This window comes from Triturus cristatus, chromosome 11 (genome assembly GCF_964204655.1).
Source record: "Triturus cristatus chromosome 11, aTriCri1.1, whole genome shotgun sequence".
NCBI classification, from domain to species: Eukaryota; Metazoa; Chordata; class Amphibia; order Caudata; family Salamandridae; genus Triturus; species Triturus cristatus.
In genome coordinates, this window is record NC_140594.1 from 921,362,307 (window position 1) to 921,381,692 (window position 19,386).

Below are 19,386 nucleotides of genomic sequence, written 5' to 3' on the forward strand. Positions count from 1 at the left end.
ATTTTTCCTAGTCAAAAGAAACATAGCAATATCCTAGAAAGACCCAGTGGCTTCGGACATCCAATGCTGGCTCTCTGTTTTTGTTGGAATGGACACGTTCTGAGGCTATGGTACTGACGGACTTGTGCACTAGAGAGAATGAAACAATGGGTGGGGGTGCTGGCAGATCTTCATCAGAAATGTGAAGGCAAAGAACAATGCCCGTCTGCCCTGAACAAATTGGTAGACCAGATTTAATCCCCCCAGCATAACTGACTTGTAGTGAAATTTGCATACAATACGCCCCACACTCCACTTTGCACCAGCGAACCTGAGTGCCTGGCATCTTGGCCTGTTCCTGCTGCATGTATGTTTAGAAGATGGGACCCTGAAACAGATTTTTAGGATTAAGCGGGATTAGCATCTAGATCCCCAATACTAGATCCCGTAGAGGGAATTGGTTACCACAACTTCAGGGAGGGACGCATAATAAGTATGAGATGGTGGGTATCAGGGAGACAATATCATCTACATGCCAGGTCTGTTTCCATGAGGTCACATGGCCCCACGATCATGACTAGACCACAGGCTGACAATACAACTCAAGGGCGCCCTATTGTGCTCTTGTGAGACTTGACCGATTTCTTCCTTCAAAGAATTCCACTGTTATCGCTTGTGTTTGCATTTATGCTTTGATTTTATCATCATATGGCTTATGGAACCTGGACTGCTGATAAATATGGATACTGCAATGTTATTCCCTGTCGGTGAAATGCATGTCTGTGTTTTGTTGTATTGAAAACAATTAAATAAATCTAAAATAAACGAATAGGTCATGAGATGGGAGGAGAGTAACCTTATATCAGAAGGGATTCCGTTGTGATAGTGAAGGAACAAGGAAAGATGAGTGTGGTAAGGAAGGATATAGTGGATGATGATTACAAGTGATGAGGAATTAGTGGGAAGTGGTAATAGTTTGGTTGGGTTGTGAGAGTGAGAGGGTGATGAAGATTCCGGGCTCGTACTAGATGGGACAGACCAGAACCTCAGAGCCCAAATTTGAGAAATTACAGGATGTAATTCAATTCAAAGGACTGTGTTTTAACCTGATTCATTTATGCATATTTAGGTTTTTGTTGCATATGAAAGAAACAAAACCATATTTAGTTGTTTAAGTGGATGCAAGTGTGGTTGCTGCAACCTACTTGTGTTAACTACTTGATAAGGACATGTTTGGGATAGAATTTTCTATATGTAGTATTCCATGTTGCAAGGAGGGTGGTGAAGCTTGTGGATGCTACATTTGGGATTCAGCCATGCATGGTGTTTTATTGCAATAAAGTGTTTCTGTTTATTACTGCAATAGCTTCCTGATAATCACTACACTGCCATCCAACTGCATATTAGTTCCCAGCAGCAGTGACATGTCTGCAGCTCTGATGAAGATAACATGTTCCAGTATTCAGTTAGTTAATGCTTCAGTTACATTCAGCGTGTGATTATTATGTATAGATATATTCAATGGAAAATTAAATTTTATTTCAAGACACAGAGGGTAACATTTTGTTTGCTTTTTACTCTGTCATCAATAAATAATCAAACTATACAGTGGAAAAAGAAAAATCAGAAACTAAACACACAGTTAGGGAGATTCTCTCACAGTTAGAATATCAAGATGTGGTTGAGCCTTGTGTCTTCTCTATGAATAATCCATTATTGACAGTGCTTAAACCTGATCACTCTTATTATATAGTCTTAGACCATTGACAATTAAATAGTTACAAATATACAGAGACTTTTGCTGTAAAGAATTAATGCAGCATGGGCTTAACATATAATATAGTTCATAAAAATGCAAAACTACATTGGACATTTCAAATGCTTTTTTCTGTCGAACTATAGCTCCTGGAAGTCGGACATTGACTGCATTCTTACCAATGGGAGTACATCAAGGGTTCTGTTGACTATATGCTATATGAGAAGTCCAGGTATGTTTGCAGCCAGACTTATGTCAATGTAACTCAGAAGCATTGTCTTATGTTGATGACCTGTACCTCACAGACACTCTGCCACAGTAGATTGTATTATTCTTGAATTCTCTGACCATGGCAATACATTTAATGTTCCTAAATCTAAAACTGCCTTCCTTAGTGTCCTCTTCTTAGGATATGACTTATGATATGAAGGCAAAAGTCCAGCACAATTTCTTTTAGAGAAATGTTCTGATTTTTTAAATAAACATTTGACTGCTGAACATACTAATAATCTCTGAAATTGACAGACATGCTTGAAATTGAATCTAAACACTTATGTACTTGTGTAAACTCCACTAATTTCATGATCCTCATAACTTTGGGTTCCAGTGGTTACATATATGTAGGAGAAGCAGTTCTGATTGGTTTCATAGAGTGCAGCCTGTGATTTTCTGTCTATGGTGCTCATTTGAGTGTGAGCTCAACTCGTGCCCTGCAATTGTCAGTCTCCAAATATAAATCTGTGTGTGCGTCGCATTGGTTGTGTTTTCAAATGATGCTGCTTCTTTTGCTGCAAGGAGCCTATTATGTGCTGCTTTCGCTAGTGACAGATGCATCTTCGACTTCAGTTTTCCTGGCATTTTGTCACTCTTTTAATGCTGCACTCATCACACTGTCACCTTCGGTATCTGCTGAATGGGCTGTTGATGACCATCTTGAGTCACTTCTGGACTTGGATCTTGTTTTTCAGGCCTCTTTCGATGTATTGTCAGTGGATGCAGGTTCCCATCGGGCCCTAATGACATTCAGGACATGGATATTGTGGACGTTTCCTAAATGCCATCCTTCTCTTTGGATGCCTCTTAGTCTCTCAGGTTGGCATTTTTTTAAATGTTTCATTCTTACATAGATTATGTGTTTTTTTATTGGCAGTTTTTATGGGATATGAGTTGGTTTATGCTGTTAAAGTGTTCTTATGAATGAAGGGCTTTTTACACAAATTTAGTGCTACTGCTGTTTTCTATATAGTCATATCCTCCAACCACAGGGAGGGTACTACCAGGATTATATTTAGTCTCCATATTAGTTTTCCTCCAAGATGGTGGTTTTAACATGCTTATCACCAATACAAGAAAGTGCCACATATGCATTTATTTTTGGTAGACATTGTTCTGTCATCTGCACTGTTAGTTCCAGGGACACACATACTAGAAGGCGATGTCATTTCTTAATTATGAGATCATAGGAGACAACTCTTTTTCCCCAGATTAAGTACAGATGTTATTCTGTGTCACTAAGCAGAATGCTATAAGGCTTCTGTTTTATTATTTTAACAGCGTCCATTTTGAATTTAGTGAGAGGCACTTCTCTGGTGGAAGGGCACTCCTGCAATGCTCTCTCTAGAGTAGGGGTATTAGTGATTGATGGGAGTAACATTACGATTTATCGACATGGTTGAATTGTTTGAGTTTTTCAAAATTCTAGTAATGCTTAAAACAATGATGTGTCTCATCTGTCTAATAAACAAAGTTACTGTTTTACTTACAAGGTTTAGATATTTTCAATAAACATTTGACAATGTGTCATTGTGTCTTTCCTTTGTATCACCTTGGGCATGCAAAAGTATCAAACGAAAGGGTTAGATCCATTGCCACGAATAGAAGAGGTCATGTTCGAGGCTGCTGACAGCATCTATAACTGTGGAGGATTAGGAGTTTAGATGAGGTACTGTGAGCTATGTGAACCAATATTAAAAAGTGATATTGGAAGACTGATTCTCTGTATGATGTAGTTTTGTTGATCTAATACACAGTTCTACTCAATTTGTAGGAACAGTAAAATAAGTGGTAGCATTGTTGCTTTATGTGTGGGCACAGGCCCCTCTCCACACCTGTGCAACAACCTCCCAGGGAGAATAATGATGACTTAGAAGCAATAGTTTGCTACATCAATCCTTTTATAAAGTGATAAACATTATAGATGTGTTTTAAAAAATAATATTTAGCTATAATATGGTATAATGAATAATAAATAGTCATATTAAATAATTTAAAAATCACACGCTAGATAATTAATTTGAAGAAATTAAATATTAAATATTTTGAAATATATAATTCTACATTTGATATACTCAAAATATAAAAAATAGCTTTTGGATTAGAGTAACAATTAGTAACCTAACTCCAAAATTAACAAATAAAAAGAATTCAAATACACTATGTGAGAAGTTGGCCTGGCATATGCTGGTCACTAGTTATAGTGGCCACCTTGCACCAGTCCGATTCGACTCTTATGGTAGATAGGTTTAAGACAACCTTTTAAAGAAAGCTATCCTAGTGGTAGCTGTGGAGAGCAGCCTTCAGGCTAAGTCTCAGAGGAATGTAAAGCAGCGTGTTTTACCTTATAATCTCTTGAATTACCAAATGAAAGGACACCACACAGGTATATATATCAAATATATATGTATTTATTACTAGGCACACTCTACTAATCTCTTTATGAGATTAAAAGCCAGATACACATTCAAAATTCAACGTTTCTCATTAAGTTAAGCACAAATATGGCTGGAGCCCTAGGGGCGTACCAGTCCATATACTAAAAAAATGGTATAAGAATGTCGACTTGCAAAATGACAAGGCCTAGGGCCTGGGGAATCGCTGGGGCTTCACTACTGCAGTGTTAGCAGGTAAGTAACAGGCCCACGGGAGATGCGTGCAGTGTATGAACACAGCCGCGGGTTCCCTATTTATTATAATGGTGCAAGTCGCGGTTTGATTTTTAAAGTTTTAGGGTACTTCGAGGAAGACTACAAGCAAGCCACTTACAAGGTAAGTAATTCGAGGGGCAACACACACTAGGGCACCGGAGTGCACGAGTTACCTCACCCAGGGAAGCCGGGTGCATAGGTGACTTTTGGTGTTGTGTCGCGTCGCTGTTTTCTATTGAGACCAAAGAAGACTTGCTGCTTGCGTCGACTGAAAAAGTGTCCGGTGGAATCCAAGGGTGGATTCAAGATGGAGGTGACCTGAAAATTGAAGGGACAGTGTTCAAAGTCACTTGCCAGTGACTGGTGGCCAGGAAGATGGATGACCACAGATATCGGGTGATTTCAGGTCATCAATGGTGTTTTGACTCTTCGCTCACGAGGTCCAGGAGAGATCGATGATGACCAGCAGCTGGATTCTGAGTGTCCCACAATGTCTGCAGCTGACTGCAGTGTCGGCAACCAGATTGGAGCCAACAAGCCTTGGCAACTGCAGTCTTGTGTGGAGTGAAGAAAGTCGATGGTGCAGACCAGCAAGGCCGGAAGGACTCACCCACCAAGGAGAAGTGAGGGCAGGCCTGGAGCAATCAGGGGAGTCCTTTGAGTTGATAAGAAAGTCTTTGGGAGACCCAAAAGCCAACAGGCAAGGGATTGCAAAGATGCCTCTTCAGGAAATGCTTCACAGGAGTCCACGGTCACTCGGGACGGGGTAGGCTGATGATTTTTGCTGCAAAACCTGCTGGAAGCTTGGGCCACAGATGGTCCAATGCACAAGTTTGTAGAACATCGTGAAGGAGTTGCACTTGACAATAGTGCACGGTCCCTGGGTATTGCTGTTCCTCGTCACTTGGGGGGTCCACTCGCCACAGCTCTGCTGGGGACTCACAATGGACATTCAGAAGTCAGGAAATCTTCTTCCAGGGCTGCAGGGACTTCGAACTTTGGCGGGAGCGGGAAAGTGTGCGACCGTTGATTACGGTTTTTTGTGCCTGCCAAGCAGGGGAGTCACTCCTTGACTACAAGGGAGATTCTTCTGTCTTCCAAAGGTAGTGGAACGTTGAAGGGCCAGGATTCTTCTTTGCAGAGCGTCGTCCAGGGTTATCCGATTTGCAATGGCAAAGTTTGCTATCTTATACTGAAGATAGGGGAGGGACTAGCTCTACGACCACTCCTCTGGGAGGGTCAGGGTAGGGGGTGGTTACACCCACTTCCCTTTGTCCAGTTTCATGCCAGAGCAGGGCAGGTAGCCCCTGAACCGGTTTGAGCTGGCATATGCACAGAGGAGCCTGCTGCTCCCCCAGTGCAGGACTTCAAAGCACTCTAAGTGTGCACCCGCCCAGCTCCAATACACTAAATCCTGTCTGGAAGGTGGTGACACCTCCCTGTGACAGGCTGCCTTTTGTTGGGCTTCCTCCACTGTGAGTTTCAGTCAGCAGCAGGAGGGCAGCCCAGTGTCTGTGCTGGTGGCATCCATTATGTGATGCCAGGGCTGTATAGGATTTCTGTTGTTTTACATGCCGTCCCCTCTAGAAGGGTGGGATCATGCTCCCACATCATGGACTGATGTGGGGGTATGATTCCAAGTTGTTTGACACCAAACACGTGTTTTGATGCAGTCATTCCAAAGTTAGCATTTTAATGCACTTAAGAGTATATGGTTTAACCGCATCCACAAACAGCCATAAAGAATAGACTCTGGTAGATGCAGAGGGGCCCTGCTCATGCAGAGGCACCCCCTCACATTGTAAACCAAGCACCCTGCCCTCAGGATTGATAGGGCCTGCCATAGGGGTGGCTGATAGGTTTATATGTGTGTGTATGGTGAGATATAGAAACCTATATCTCTGTGAGGAGTGCTAACACTACCTCACACAGGCTGCAGTAGCAGGCCTGTGGTGTCAGATTGAGAATGCTTCCCAGGGGTGGCATAATACATGCTGCAGTCCCTGGTAGGCCTGTGAAGTACCTATGCCCTAGGTACCTAAGGTACCTTATACTAGGGGCTCATAAGGTACCACAGAATCCAATCACTAATACATCTAATATGCACACCAAGTCGTTTAGAGAGAACAGAGAGATTGGGGCCCTGATTAGCAGGGACCCAGCCAGACTTTAGCCATAAACCAGTGTATACATCAGAAAAAAAGTGGGAGCAACATAAGTGCAGATCCTACTCTCCTACACACTATACTAATTGCATTCCTGTAAAAAGTAGGGAAAATGTATACCTTGTGAGGGGTTCATATTTACTAATCAAACTACATTCTAACAAACGGTTTCTCATTGTCAGGAGGGCAACCTGGTTCCCTCCTTCACATTGAACTGTCAATTCAAAGCACTTGTATCTGTAATTATTCCTTTACTTTCAATTCTTCACATTTTTCAGTTGGTTCTCAGATGTTGGTGTCTTTATGTCACATACAGATATTTTTCTTATTCAGTATCCAATTTGCAACAAAACTTTCAACAGACCCAGCTAACACATTTTGTCCCTTATATGAACTTCATCAGTCATCAGGGCCAAGATTTTTTTTAAAACACAAAATCAATACTTTTTACACTTCAATTTCTAGAAATGTGTTAGTCATAATTTCTATACAACCATATTTTTTTGTTGGAGTTTTATATAGAGCAAACTTGACCCGAAGGTATCAGGTATCAGAGCACTTTACATGAGCACCACTTGCTTTACACAAGGACACATTAATTTTTAGGTTAGGGACAGGGAGATGAAGTGATTTGCCAAGAATCACAGTATGTTGAGCGTCATTGCTAAAACTCGAACCCAGTTTCCCAGATTTGAAGTTGACTGCCTTAGCCGTTTGGCCACTTAAAGACTAATATATACACACACCGTATCCAAATTACATAAGTCTGTCCATTACTTAAACCCAAAGACACCAACTAATTAGGATTGATTGCAGTTACCATGTGCATACTCCGGAACTTACACCTCTAGTACCTATCAAATGTGCATACAAGAAGATCACTATTTTACTCACAATTTCCTTCATCTATTTCTTCCTTTACCTTCATTCTCCAGTTTACTTGTTTGGTCTGTTGTCAGTAAATATAAGGTTCATGCATCTAAATGCCTGCCACTTTCCCAAATCGTTCTCTTATATAATTGTTCTTTCCTCAGCATCGCTTTGTTTATATCCCTTTTTAGCAGCTTCCTGGAAGGTCTGGGGATCTTCCAATGATCATTGCCACACCCTATTCGCTCCTTTTTCATTCCCTCTCTATTTTGCATACCACCCTTACATATCTGGTCTTCACAAGAGTGTATACCTATTTCCATATATTTTCTCCTCTCACTCTCTCATCTGCAGCTTTCTCACTTGCCCTTTTCAGTATATGTTTTATTAATTATTATTTATTATTTATTATAAATTCTTGGTTCCAATAACCTGGGGGAATCTACTTTTACATATTCCATCATTCCCCTGTCACCCATCTAAATCGCATTAACATTTTTTGCCACAATCCTCAAGTCTCCTATCTTGTAACATTTCTCCAATGATACCATGCCTTGTATCAGCCTCAACCAACATAGTTCCTCCATCCCTTTACAAATCATTAGGTCTCCATCCTTCACTTTGGGGGGTCCCCAGTAATTCCATGTGATCTTTTGCATTTAGAACAGCCTTGCAGCAAGCATTTCTTATTCTCCTCTGAATAATCTATCAGTGGCTACCTTTGTCCTGCCTTACAAATACCCATCCAATCACAGTGACCAATTTCAGCTGTGTCACATCAGAGTCCGGGCTTCCACTGTATTATGCAATGGTGGCCATCTTGTATGGGTTCCTAGCATGGTGAATCGCTGCAATCAGATATCAGTATATTCAAACTCACCTCATTTGCTCCCTTTCTTTTCCCAAATCCTGTGTTAAATTCAGCCCCGTCCTTGGCGTTTCACACACTTACTGCAATTTGTAAACGCCAGAGTTTCCACCCCCGATATATTCTAGTATAGACGCCATCTTGGAAGGGATATCTTAAAATACTCATAAATGGCCGCCATCTTCAAATGGCTATCTCATTGTTCCTTTTGCATTATCCTCCGTTATTTTATTAAATTATAACACCAACCCCAACCTCATCCATTTATTGAAAACTTCTATTCTTATTGTTTTACATTGATAGCTCATCCCCAACATATAGAAGCCCCGTTATATATTATACTTCTCCAATGACCGCCACTGATTCAGTGGCAAGCCTGTTTCTTGTAGAGGGGGCGTGGCTTGACGCTGATGTAAGCAGAAGCAGACCTCGGAGCTCCTCCGTGGCCTCCCTCTGTTACAATTGATCCTGAAGTGCCGAGGGGGCCCCTGACCGCTCATCCTGTGTGGGAATGTCTGGTGCCCCAGTAGGAGGTCCCTCGGCGACATACGTGGCTGGAGTGTGGAGCGGGGAACGACTCTTTGCCCTGAATGCGCTCCGGCGACCTAAAATGGTGGCTGTGGCCTGACGGAGAGACCGCTGTGGATTGCAGAATCCTGAGAGTTGAGGACTACACCTGAGGGGCAGTGGAGTATCCCAGTGTTGCCATCGACACAGAGGTTTGCGGGCGATCCGGCGTGGGGACAGTGCGCAGAGGAACCAGAGCGCTGAGTCCTGGCGATGCATTGCGACCCGAAGATGGCGGACCCGAGACGGAGCGAAGGGGCATTCTGAGGAGGACCGCGGTTGGAGACCGCTGAGTCCATGCAGGCAGTGGAGTGGGCCCGGTACCAGCGCTGATGCACAACAAATGCTGGTAACCCGAAAGTGTGTAGAACTCCTGCGGGGTGGTGCTTACATGACAGGCAGCCCCTGAAACACGCCCGGGACACTGGGGGCTGTTGTGGGCAGCTGGACATACTAGCCTCACTACTGCATTAGGGGCGAGCTGCGGCAGTGTCGTTGGGCTGAAGGGCCCTGTTGTGGTGTATCCTGACCTGCTTACGGCCGGGATGTCGCCCTGTCTCCTGAGTTGGCCTGCTTGGACAGAGCTTCTTCCTTGCGGTGTGGCCTGTGGTGAGCGCGGTGACTGTATGAGAGTGCTGCCTGTCCTGGTTGCTGTGGCAAAGATGGAGCTTGGATACGCTCCTAGAGCACCTGGACTAAGTGCCCTTGTGGCTGCACCCGGCCCATGCTGAGAACTTGAAGGTATGTGGAGCTCTTGCGGAGCAGCGCTCGCATAGCAGATGGGCCCTGAAACTCACCTGTGTCACTGGGGGCTGTGTGTGGGCAGCTGGACTTCCAAGACTTACTGCTGCATTGGGGGTGAGCCGCGGCGGTATCGGCGGGCTGGAGGGCCTTGATGAGCAGTGCCCTGCACTACATGGGATTGGGACATCACCCTGACTCCCCCCTGAGTTGCCCTGACTGAGTGGCACTTTCTTCTTGCGGCGCAACCTGTGGAGAGCGTGATAATTTGGTGGGAGTGCAGGCCGTCCTGGTTGCTGTGGCGGTGGTGGAGCACAGGCTGGATCCCGGAACCTCTTGAACTACTTGCCCTTAAGGCATGGCGCCACTGTCTGGCCCGCACGTTCTTGGCTGGGGCTCGTTCTTTCTGTGCTAAACTGTCTGCTGAGCAGGGTCGCGCCAGCTACGCGGCATCTAGTGGACAGTTGTGATGGGGAGCGTATCCAACAAAAACGGTTTCGCAGCCATCCAGGAGGAAGAGGGTGGACACCAGTCTGGCAATGAGGACGACGAGACGTGGAGCTCCGGTGTGGCAGTCTCAGGAAGCCCTACATTGGCAGACATAATGCAGGCCATCACTGCGTCAAGAGAGGCCCTCGAGACAAAAATTGATGCCATTGGGGTGGACCTCGCTCTACTCAAGGATGACCATAGGAAGCTAAAAGAGTGAGTAAAGGCGGCCGAGAAGACATTGGAGGAGGTGCTGGACAAAATTACCACCCTGCAGCACTCCTTGAGGCAAGTGGAGGAAAGAGTTTAGCTTAGGGCGCTCTCGCAGGAATAACCTTCGCATAGTGGGGGTTCCGGAACGAGCAGAAGGGGCGGACGCTGTTCGATACTTGGAGGGATGGCTCAGATCGGAGGTTGCCCCGGAGGGGCTGTCTCTGTTTTTTGCCCTTGAGAGAGCCCACAGGGTCCCGGCTATGGCTCCCAAGCCGGGTGCACCCCCGCGGCCGATGGTGGCGGGGCTCTTGCACTACCGCAACAGGGACCATCTCCTGCAGCAAGCCCGGGAAAAACAGCATCTACAAAATGAAGACTCCAAGGTGATGCTCTTTTCTGGAATATACCAGGGAGGTTTAGTGACAGCGCGCCTCCTTCGTTGCTCTCAAACGGAAATTGCGTCAACTCCACATTCCCTTCGCCATGCTCTTGCCGGCGCGACTACGAGTGGTGGACTACACCGGCACGCGCTTCTTCACCACTCCGCAGGACGCGTGGCAGTGGCTGGAGATGCGTCAGACGAGATCCAGGTGAAGTTCAGCAGTGAGCAATGCGGAGAGGAGATCCCCTGAACCTATGAGCCCATCGAGGGCCCTCTCACTGCCGGATCGTTGCCTTGAACGAGACAGAGCAGTGCAGGTGGTTGCAGTGATCAGTCAGAGTGGGATCAGCTCGACTTCTGCTTCCTGCCTCTTTGAGCACGGTTGATGGGTATTTCAGTTTGGATGGGGACTAGATTAAGGGAACCTATCCTGGGGAGTGGGAGTTGGGGGGGTTGGGATGCAGGGGGGAGGGGGAGTTTTGGACCAAGCATGCCACTAGGGGAGATAGGAAGGGCAGCATTTGTATAACCACACCATGGGTACCGCCGTAGGTATTAAGTGTCTATCTTGGAACATTAGAGGAATGCACACTATTAGCCATCATCACAAGATTCATGCTTACCTTAGAAGGGGAGGGGTTCAGATAGCACTACTACAGGAAACATACTTAACTAAACAAGAGGGATTGGCTTTGCAACGGAGGTGGCGGGGACTGTTCTTCTGTACCACATACTCGGCCTTTGCACGGGGTGCATTGATCTGGATTAGGGCAGGGGTACTGTTCCAGAGTACTGGGCAGATGATTGACCCTGAAGGTAGATATGTTGTAGTAACGGGGCACCTAGATGGAAGGGATATCGTACTAGGGAGTATATATGCCCCTAACACAGATCAGGCTTCCTTTTTCGCACATCTCTCTGGGAAGTTGGCACCTTTATTGACAGGTTCCTTGCTTTTGAGGGGTGACTCAATTGCATTACCGACGTTTCCCTTGATCGCTCCCATCCTCCCTTTCCAGATTCCCCGGTTCACAGACTGGCTGCAGTGCGGCGGGCTTGGCAGCAACAGTGAGGGTTGACTGATACATGGAGAGCACATCACCCAACTGACAGGGACTATTCTTACTTCTCATTACTACATTACCCGCATGTTTGGCTGGACTCGATCCTCAGTTCCCCAGACGTACACGGGGTGATGGTACATAGTGAATACTTGGCTAGGACAACGTCCGATCATAACCCACTGCTGGTAAGACTTCATTGGCTACGGGATCGCCCTTCTATTCCCACTTGGCGACTCCGGCCTGATACCTTAGAAGATCCAGTGTTCTGAGCAACTATAGGGTCGGCCATATTTCAGGGTTAACGCTAACACGGCGTCTTCTCAGGTGGTGGAATGGGATGCTTTTAAGTCAGTAGTTAGGGGGCGCTGCATAGGAGTGGTAAGAGTGGGCAGAGTGTTGCTGCAAGACGTACTGAAGGCGGAACAGACGGTACGCAACTCAGAGAAGGAGCATCCGGAACGCCCGGACAGGCAGGATGTGTTACTTGAGGTTCGGGAAGAACTAGTGATTCAACTCGAGAGATTGCGCTGTTTCGACTATAAGGCCTACACGGATAAGGCACACGCGGAGCGCGATAAGGCTGGCGCATTGCTCCTGTGGCTGCCTAATCCGGCGCGTAGAGAAACGGTGATACTGGAATTGAGAGGCCATGGAGACGAGGTGTTTTTACACCCAACGAGGTATTAACGATCATTTCTTACAGTATTGTACCGAGTTATATCGGAGTAGGCTGGGCCCTGGGCTCCCTAGTGATGAGGGGTTTCTGCTAAGTGCGGAACTAGCACAAATTGAAGCTGAGGGGGCCGAAGCTCTAGGTGGGGACATTGAAGCGGGCGAGGTGCACAGTGCCATAAAACACATGGCCAGAACGAAAACACCGGGTACTGATGTGCTTCCAGTGGAATTTTACGCGGCCTACGCCGATGCTCTGGTACCTTGCTTGGTGGCACTCTATAATAGAGCGCGACTTGAGGGTGCCCTCCCTGCCTCCACACGTGAAGCCCTCATAGTCCCCCTTCTCAAGCCAGGCAAACCTGCTTGGGATCAGTCCTCGTACAGGCCCCTCACGATGCTCAACCTGGACTTTAAGATCTTAAGCCGAATATTGGCCAGTCGTTTGGTGCCCCATATGACAAAGCTGATCCAGAAGGATCAAGCCAGATTTATACCATCTCAAAATACTGTGATGAATGTTCGCAGACTCATGCGCATTATGGGGTCCGACACCTATGACAAGGAAGAGGCCTGCATTTTCACGGTCGATATTGAAAAGGCATTCGATAATCTGGAGTGGCCCTACCTTTTTAATGTTTTGCGGGCATTTGGCCTAGGGGAGCACTTCATACGGTGGATGGCGCTGCTGTACAGTGCTTCTACTGCCAGGGTCAGAACAGGGGGCTTGATTTCTGCTGCCTGTCAAGTAGCCCGGGTGATGAGGCAGGGGTGCCCGTTGTCCCCTCTATTGTTTGCTCTGGCGATGGAACCCATGGCTGCACACGCCAGGACAGGGCAGTACTACTCTGAGCTCTTGGTGGAGGGACAAATGCAGCATATAGTGCTGTATGCGGATGACCTCCTCATGTTCTTACCGGACTCTGGGGACGCCCTTTGGGGAGCGAAGAACTTGTTGGAGACCTTGGAGAGGGTAGCGGGACTCCAGGTGAACTGGACCAAGTAGTGTTTGTTCCCCACCAGGTCGTACGGGATAGACCAACAGAGTGCAGGGGGGCGTCCTGTGGGAATCCCATTGTCTACCTTACTTGGGGACCCAGATTTACCATGCTCTTGATGACCTTTTGGAGGGCAATGTGGGGCGAGCGGTGTGGAGAGCAAGAACTTGCTTTGATTTTTGGGGGACTCTTCCTCTATCCGTTGCAGGTAGGGTTGCTTTGGAGAAGATGGTCATCCTGTCCAGATTCCTTTATTACTATGGGACGCTCCTCATTTGGATCCCGGGTAAGCTCTTTGCCCAGCTCAATACTTTGATTACAAGATTTTTATGCGGAGCTGGAAGACGGAGGGTTGCCCTGACTACTATGCAACGGCCCAGGGCAGAGGGAGGCCTTGCGGTGCCGGACCTAGAGGCCTATTATCATGCCGTGCAGCTCCAATGGTTTACAAAATGGGTGGCGGGCCATATCAGGCACCCAGAGGACCTGGGGGGGTCAGATCCGTGTTGGCATCTCTTGTCCTCTGTTCTGCTATGAGTACCATTGCAGGATGAATAGCTGCACCAGATTTACGTGCAGTGGCAGTGCTGGGCACGCATGGCCAGGAGGACACGTGTCAAGATACCTTATGCGCCTGAGATCCCGCTGAGGATGTGTGAGGTGCTGCCTCATGGGGGTGATTGGAGCCAGTTGCTGGCCTGGGAAGAGGCGGGAGTCACCGCAGTAGGTGACCTATACGAGGATGGCAACCTTCTTCCTTTTAATGGCCTCCGAGAGCATCATGATCTTCCGCAAGGGGACTTTCTCTTGCATGCGGCCCTGACAGCAGCTATCAGAAAGCACTGGCAAGGGGGATTGTTGGAGCCTGTCACATCTCTCGCTTGTCAATACATAGTGATGGCAGCGGGAACTTTCAAAGCGGTAACTTATCTTTATAGGCGGATTACCCGGGACGTGCGCCAATCTTTGATGGTGTTGCGGCTCAAGTGGGAGGCAGATTTTGTGGAACCCATTGAAGAAAAACCTTGTGAGGTGATTGTAGAGAGGGCTTGGAAAAGCTCTCAAAATGCACGATTTCATCTCATCCAATTATATGTCTTGCATAGGTCCTACCTCACACCCAGTGTAGTGTAGTTCCTATATCCCTGATAGGCTCTGCACATTGGAATAACATACACTATAGATTTGACATAGGACTAAGGTCAGTATGTCTCTATCGAGTATATTAAACTTAATTACTTGTGTGTGCCAGCTAACTCAGAGGTCACTAGAACCTTCTCGAATATACAAGAAGGGATTAGTCTCTCACAACCGCATAACATGACAACATTGTTTCCCTTTAGAATCGGAACAGTCTCAGAATCATGGAAACAATAGAAAACAGTTTCACTCAGTCAATCGTGCATGCTTCGTTTCTACAGAGTTGCATAGAAATAGAGAGACGGGCGTTTCAATAAAAGGGTTTATTGAACAGTCTTATTTCTCATGCAAGAGATATGAATTGCTTCAATCGTAAGACAGACTGCGAAGTACAACATGTACGAGGTTAGCAGTAAGATAAAAATAATACTGCAATAGCATGGTTTGTAGCTATTACATATATTAATCAAAATACATACATAAATACCATAAGCTAAAATGTGATACTCATCTGATGCTTCTAAATTGTTCTACCCCAGTGTACCTAACCTAAGTGCAGTATGAGGTTTGAAGTAGGTGCCATTTCTAAAGTATAGCTAGCTATATTTTAGTTTAGCCAAGAGTCGCCAAAGGTTTCTCTAAGTTCCAGTCAGCTCCATACCTTAGAATGAGAGAGGTTGGAATCTCTTTTCTATACTCGATAGTCTAACCCCCAGCAAGGTAAGTCAGAGAGCACTGGAGCTGGATTCTCTGCAAGGAGGATGGCAGCGTCCGGTCAGTGCATCAGGCTGGAACTCAATCTCCTTCCAAACTTGCTGTGATGAACCGCGTAGTCTGGGTTGGATCAAACCCTCCGGGAACCGCAATTTGCCAGGGCAAGTGCTGGTATATTTATATCTTGAAGGTGTCTAGGAATGCCAGTATTGACGAAAAAGTTGGGCAGAGGAACATCATGAATGAACCCCTAAGAAATGCCCATTTTCTATTCTCATCCTTTTTGATCTTTTTGTTTAATGTGGTGTCTCGACTGGTCTGCAGAATCCTACTTTTCAGCATGCTCCAAGACCTTTTCTTTGTAACCTCTCCATTATAGTCTTGTTTTCAAACCCTCCAATCCCTTCCTGAAGTCACTTTACTCACTACAATTCCTTCTTATTCTCACAATTTCTCCATATGGTATACCATCAATCACATGCCTGGGGTGTGCACTCTCTGATTGCAAAATGCTATTTGTGGCAGTGGCCTTATGGAATAATTTGCTGCAAATTCTCTCTTCTTTAGCAAACAATTGCACATCCAAAAACATGATAGACTTTTTGCTCTGTGTCATAGTAAATTTCATGTTATATAGACTCTCATTAAGAAAATAAAAACATTCCTCCCATTCAGTCACTGAACCGGTCCAGATAAGCAAAATAAAATCAATGAACCGGCCCCAAAAAAACACAGAAGGAGTCAAGTTTTTCGCTGCTGAGGTCCAGGCATGGGGGTTGCATGAGAGGGTGCAAGTATGGGCATCGGAAGCCAAAAAATTGACTCCTCATGTTTTTTCAGGGCTGGTTCTTTGATGATATTTTGCTTATCTGGGTCAGATGAAATATTTAAAACACAGTCTAACAAACTTTGGAAAAAGTGCGTTCATGGTGGTGGGAATAGAATTAATATTCTTGCTCCACTCTAGGAAAAGTTGGGAAGTGTGCATTCATGGAGGGGGCAGATTTACTTTTTAAATTCCTGTTTACAAAACATTGGTGAAAGTGCACACTTTGGAGGGATCATATTTATGACCCTAACTACAGTCTAACAAATATTGGGTGATGGGCATGATTTGGAAAATGTCTGCAGCACAAGTCACAGTGTTATTGAGAACTTTGTGGTGCCTGGCACAAGGTGCATGAATGTGGGCCTTACAGTGGCCCACAGGTGATAGTACCTCTGCTTGGGGAGCCCAAAGTCCCTGCCTGGCTACCTTTTCCTAGCATTGGGATTGCCATGAACAGGCAGTCAGAAAGGGACATTGTGATTTTGACCAAGGTGCCTGAGCAGGCACTGCCTCCATTCAGGATCACGATTCTAACCGCTGCCCTGTCGGGATCAGTAGATCCTGCATGAGGTGGCGGTCTCTCCCCCCGGCAGTTACAGATCTGACCGCTTGCATCGTAATGCAAGACTGTCGATGGAACCACCACCGACAGCCTGTTGGTGGTGGTACCACCGGCATCGTAAGGATGCCCTAAGTTCTTTCTAAGAAACAATGGGGGCAGTGCATACATTTTGGCAGAGGTAGATTTCATATTTTAACTTCAGTCCCACAAACATTGAGGAAAGTACATACAACGGGAGGAGGTAGAAAAGATGTCATATTCTAACTCAAGTATAAAAAATATTGTGGCATGTTCTTATTGAGGGAGTTAGATTTCTGTTCTATGCCCTTGCCAACAACCAGTGGACAAATTCATGCATTGGGGTTCTCAGATGCAACACACCCAAATTATATAAATAAGAAAAAACATTATTGCATATATGTAAATACAAAAAATTAAAACCTTAAATATATTAAACATTTAAACAAAATACTTAAATAACTTTACAAATTCAACAAATATTTCAAAAATGCACATGTATTAAATAAAAAAAGTAAAATAAAGAGCATACCAAAGCGTATAAATTTAAAGTAAACACAAAAAAATCTTTTAGGATAAAAATATTTACATTTTTCTTTGATTATTAGTTAACTATATTTAAAGAACATACAGCCCATGAATTCCATCAATAAACTTAGAATGGCAAAAAAATTAAAATAAAACATAAATTATTAAGTCGTAAAAAATAACAAACAATGTCAAGTATAAATAATGTAATATATTATACAAGTAATGATAGCTAATACATACTTGAAAACACAATACAGACCCAAAATTATATATAAAATTATAGTATCAATGAAATATGATTAGATATCCAAATTATTTCCAAATAAAGAATCGAATCAATAATGCATTAATAAATTATTGTCAATTTGTACATTTATTCTATTTAGGTACTACATACCCAATCACCCAATACATTCCTGAACCTGAAGCTAAAATGTATTCAGTAATTCACACTTTATTAAATATGCAAACTAATAAATAATAATACAAAATAATAAGTCATCATTGTACATTGTTAATGATATAATGAAAGCATGAAACTATCCCTCGAATTCCTAATAAAACCCCAATCCCTCAAATTTAAATTAAATAAACAATGTCCAACTTTATTGAACTTGAAAACAAAAACATGAAATAATTCGATTAAAATTAACTAACATTTCATTAATAAACACTCAATCATGCAATAAACCCTACAATATTAATTATGAATTATACAATACTATAATAATATTTAAACATTTTTTAAATGTCTTGGTAGAAATAATAGAATAACAACATAACACTTTAAGACAAAACAATAAAAAAGCTAATGTAGTAAACACTGTTTTAAACGAATAATAATATTACCTTATTCTTTGTGAACGATATTTTCTGGTCACAATATTTTCACTACAGTATTATGGTCACGATTTTTTTTTAATCATTATTTAGGTAGAACCTGATGTGCAAACAGTGCCAAAAAAAACATCCTTGCGAATACATACAGCGCTTTAAGTGTACCTACATGAGTGTGTCCAGCTTGGTGCGTTGTTTTAACTACAATTGACCTGTGTTTGCAGTATTGAATACTCAATTAATCTGTTTATAATCATTAATTTAAAAGAGCAAAATGACCTGCGCCATGGAAACGGAGTAAAGTCACTCGAGGATTTTTTCATGTATCACAGTTCAAAAACAGCTCCTCCACAAATGCCACTTTATTTACTGCTAGGAAAAGTATCGAAAGTATATTTTTAGATTCCTTAAAAAATCAGCAAACAGTCAGTCCCCTTTAAAATGTCCACTTGCCTGTCATTGAAATCACGTTCCATTTAGATTACTTTGCAAGGTCTATGTTAAGGTTACAGTTAACTATCAAGGTCTCAAAAAGGACGATTGGGAACTTACCAAATTCATGATTGTTCTTACAGTCGAATCTATCAACATGACTTTCCATCTCTCCTCGACGTTCTCTGGAAGAGGTATATAAAAATAATATCCCACAAGAGCAGACGCAACTGCAAAATAAAATAATTTCGATGCCATTTTAGATTCTTCACTCGGTTCAGTTCAGCTCCTTTCACGGCTCCTAACTCGAGTCGTCTCACAGGAGTTAAAAGGTTAATGTCAATATATTATGCTGAACCTTGTACACGCCTTTCCTCCGAGCTTTTCAACTTGCAGAGTTTGCCAAATCACAAGCTGCCCAAGTTAACCATGGAATGGTTTCTATTGAAGGGTGTGTTTCATGAGCACACTGCCAACCCACGTCTCTAACTTGATTGGGGCATGATAAAACCTGGCACAGTGTATTGTAAGGTAAAATATTCATGTTACTAGTAAACAGTGTGAAGCATGAGGAAGTATCCTCATTTATAATGTACCCATTTAAGGATCAGAAAATATCATGTCTTTATAAAATG

At 44.1% G+C, this 19,386-nt stretch overlaps 1 protein-coding gene across 1 annotated transcript in view; it reads right to left on the reverse strand.

The window, feature by feature from the left end:
• The window catches only part of LOC146785617 (arylacetamide deacetylase-like), a 320,075-nt gene extending 301,006 nt beyond the window's left edge, over nucleotides 1-19,069 (reverse strand). Inside the window, exon 1 of the mRNA XM_085634880.1 lies at nucleotides 18,872-19,069. Coding sequence (XP_085491006.1) covers nucleotides 18,872-19,009 — 138 coding nt within the window. The 5' untranslated portion in view covers nucleotides 19,010-19,069. The remainder of the gene's footprint in view (nucleotides 1-18,871) is intronic.
• Nucleotides 19,070-19,386: the final 317 nt, after the last annotated feature.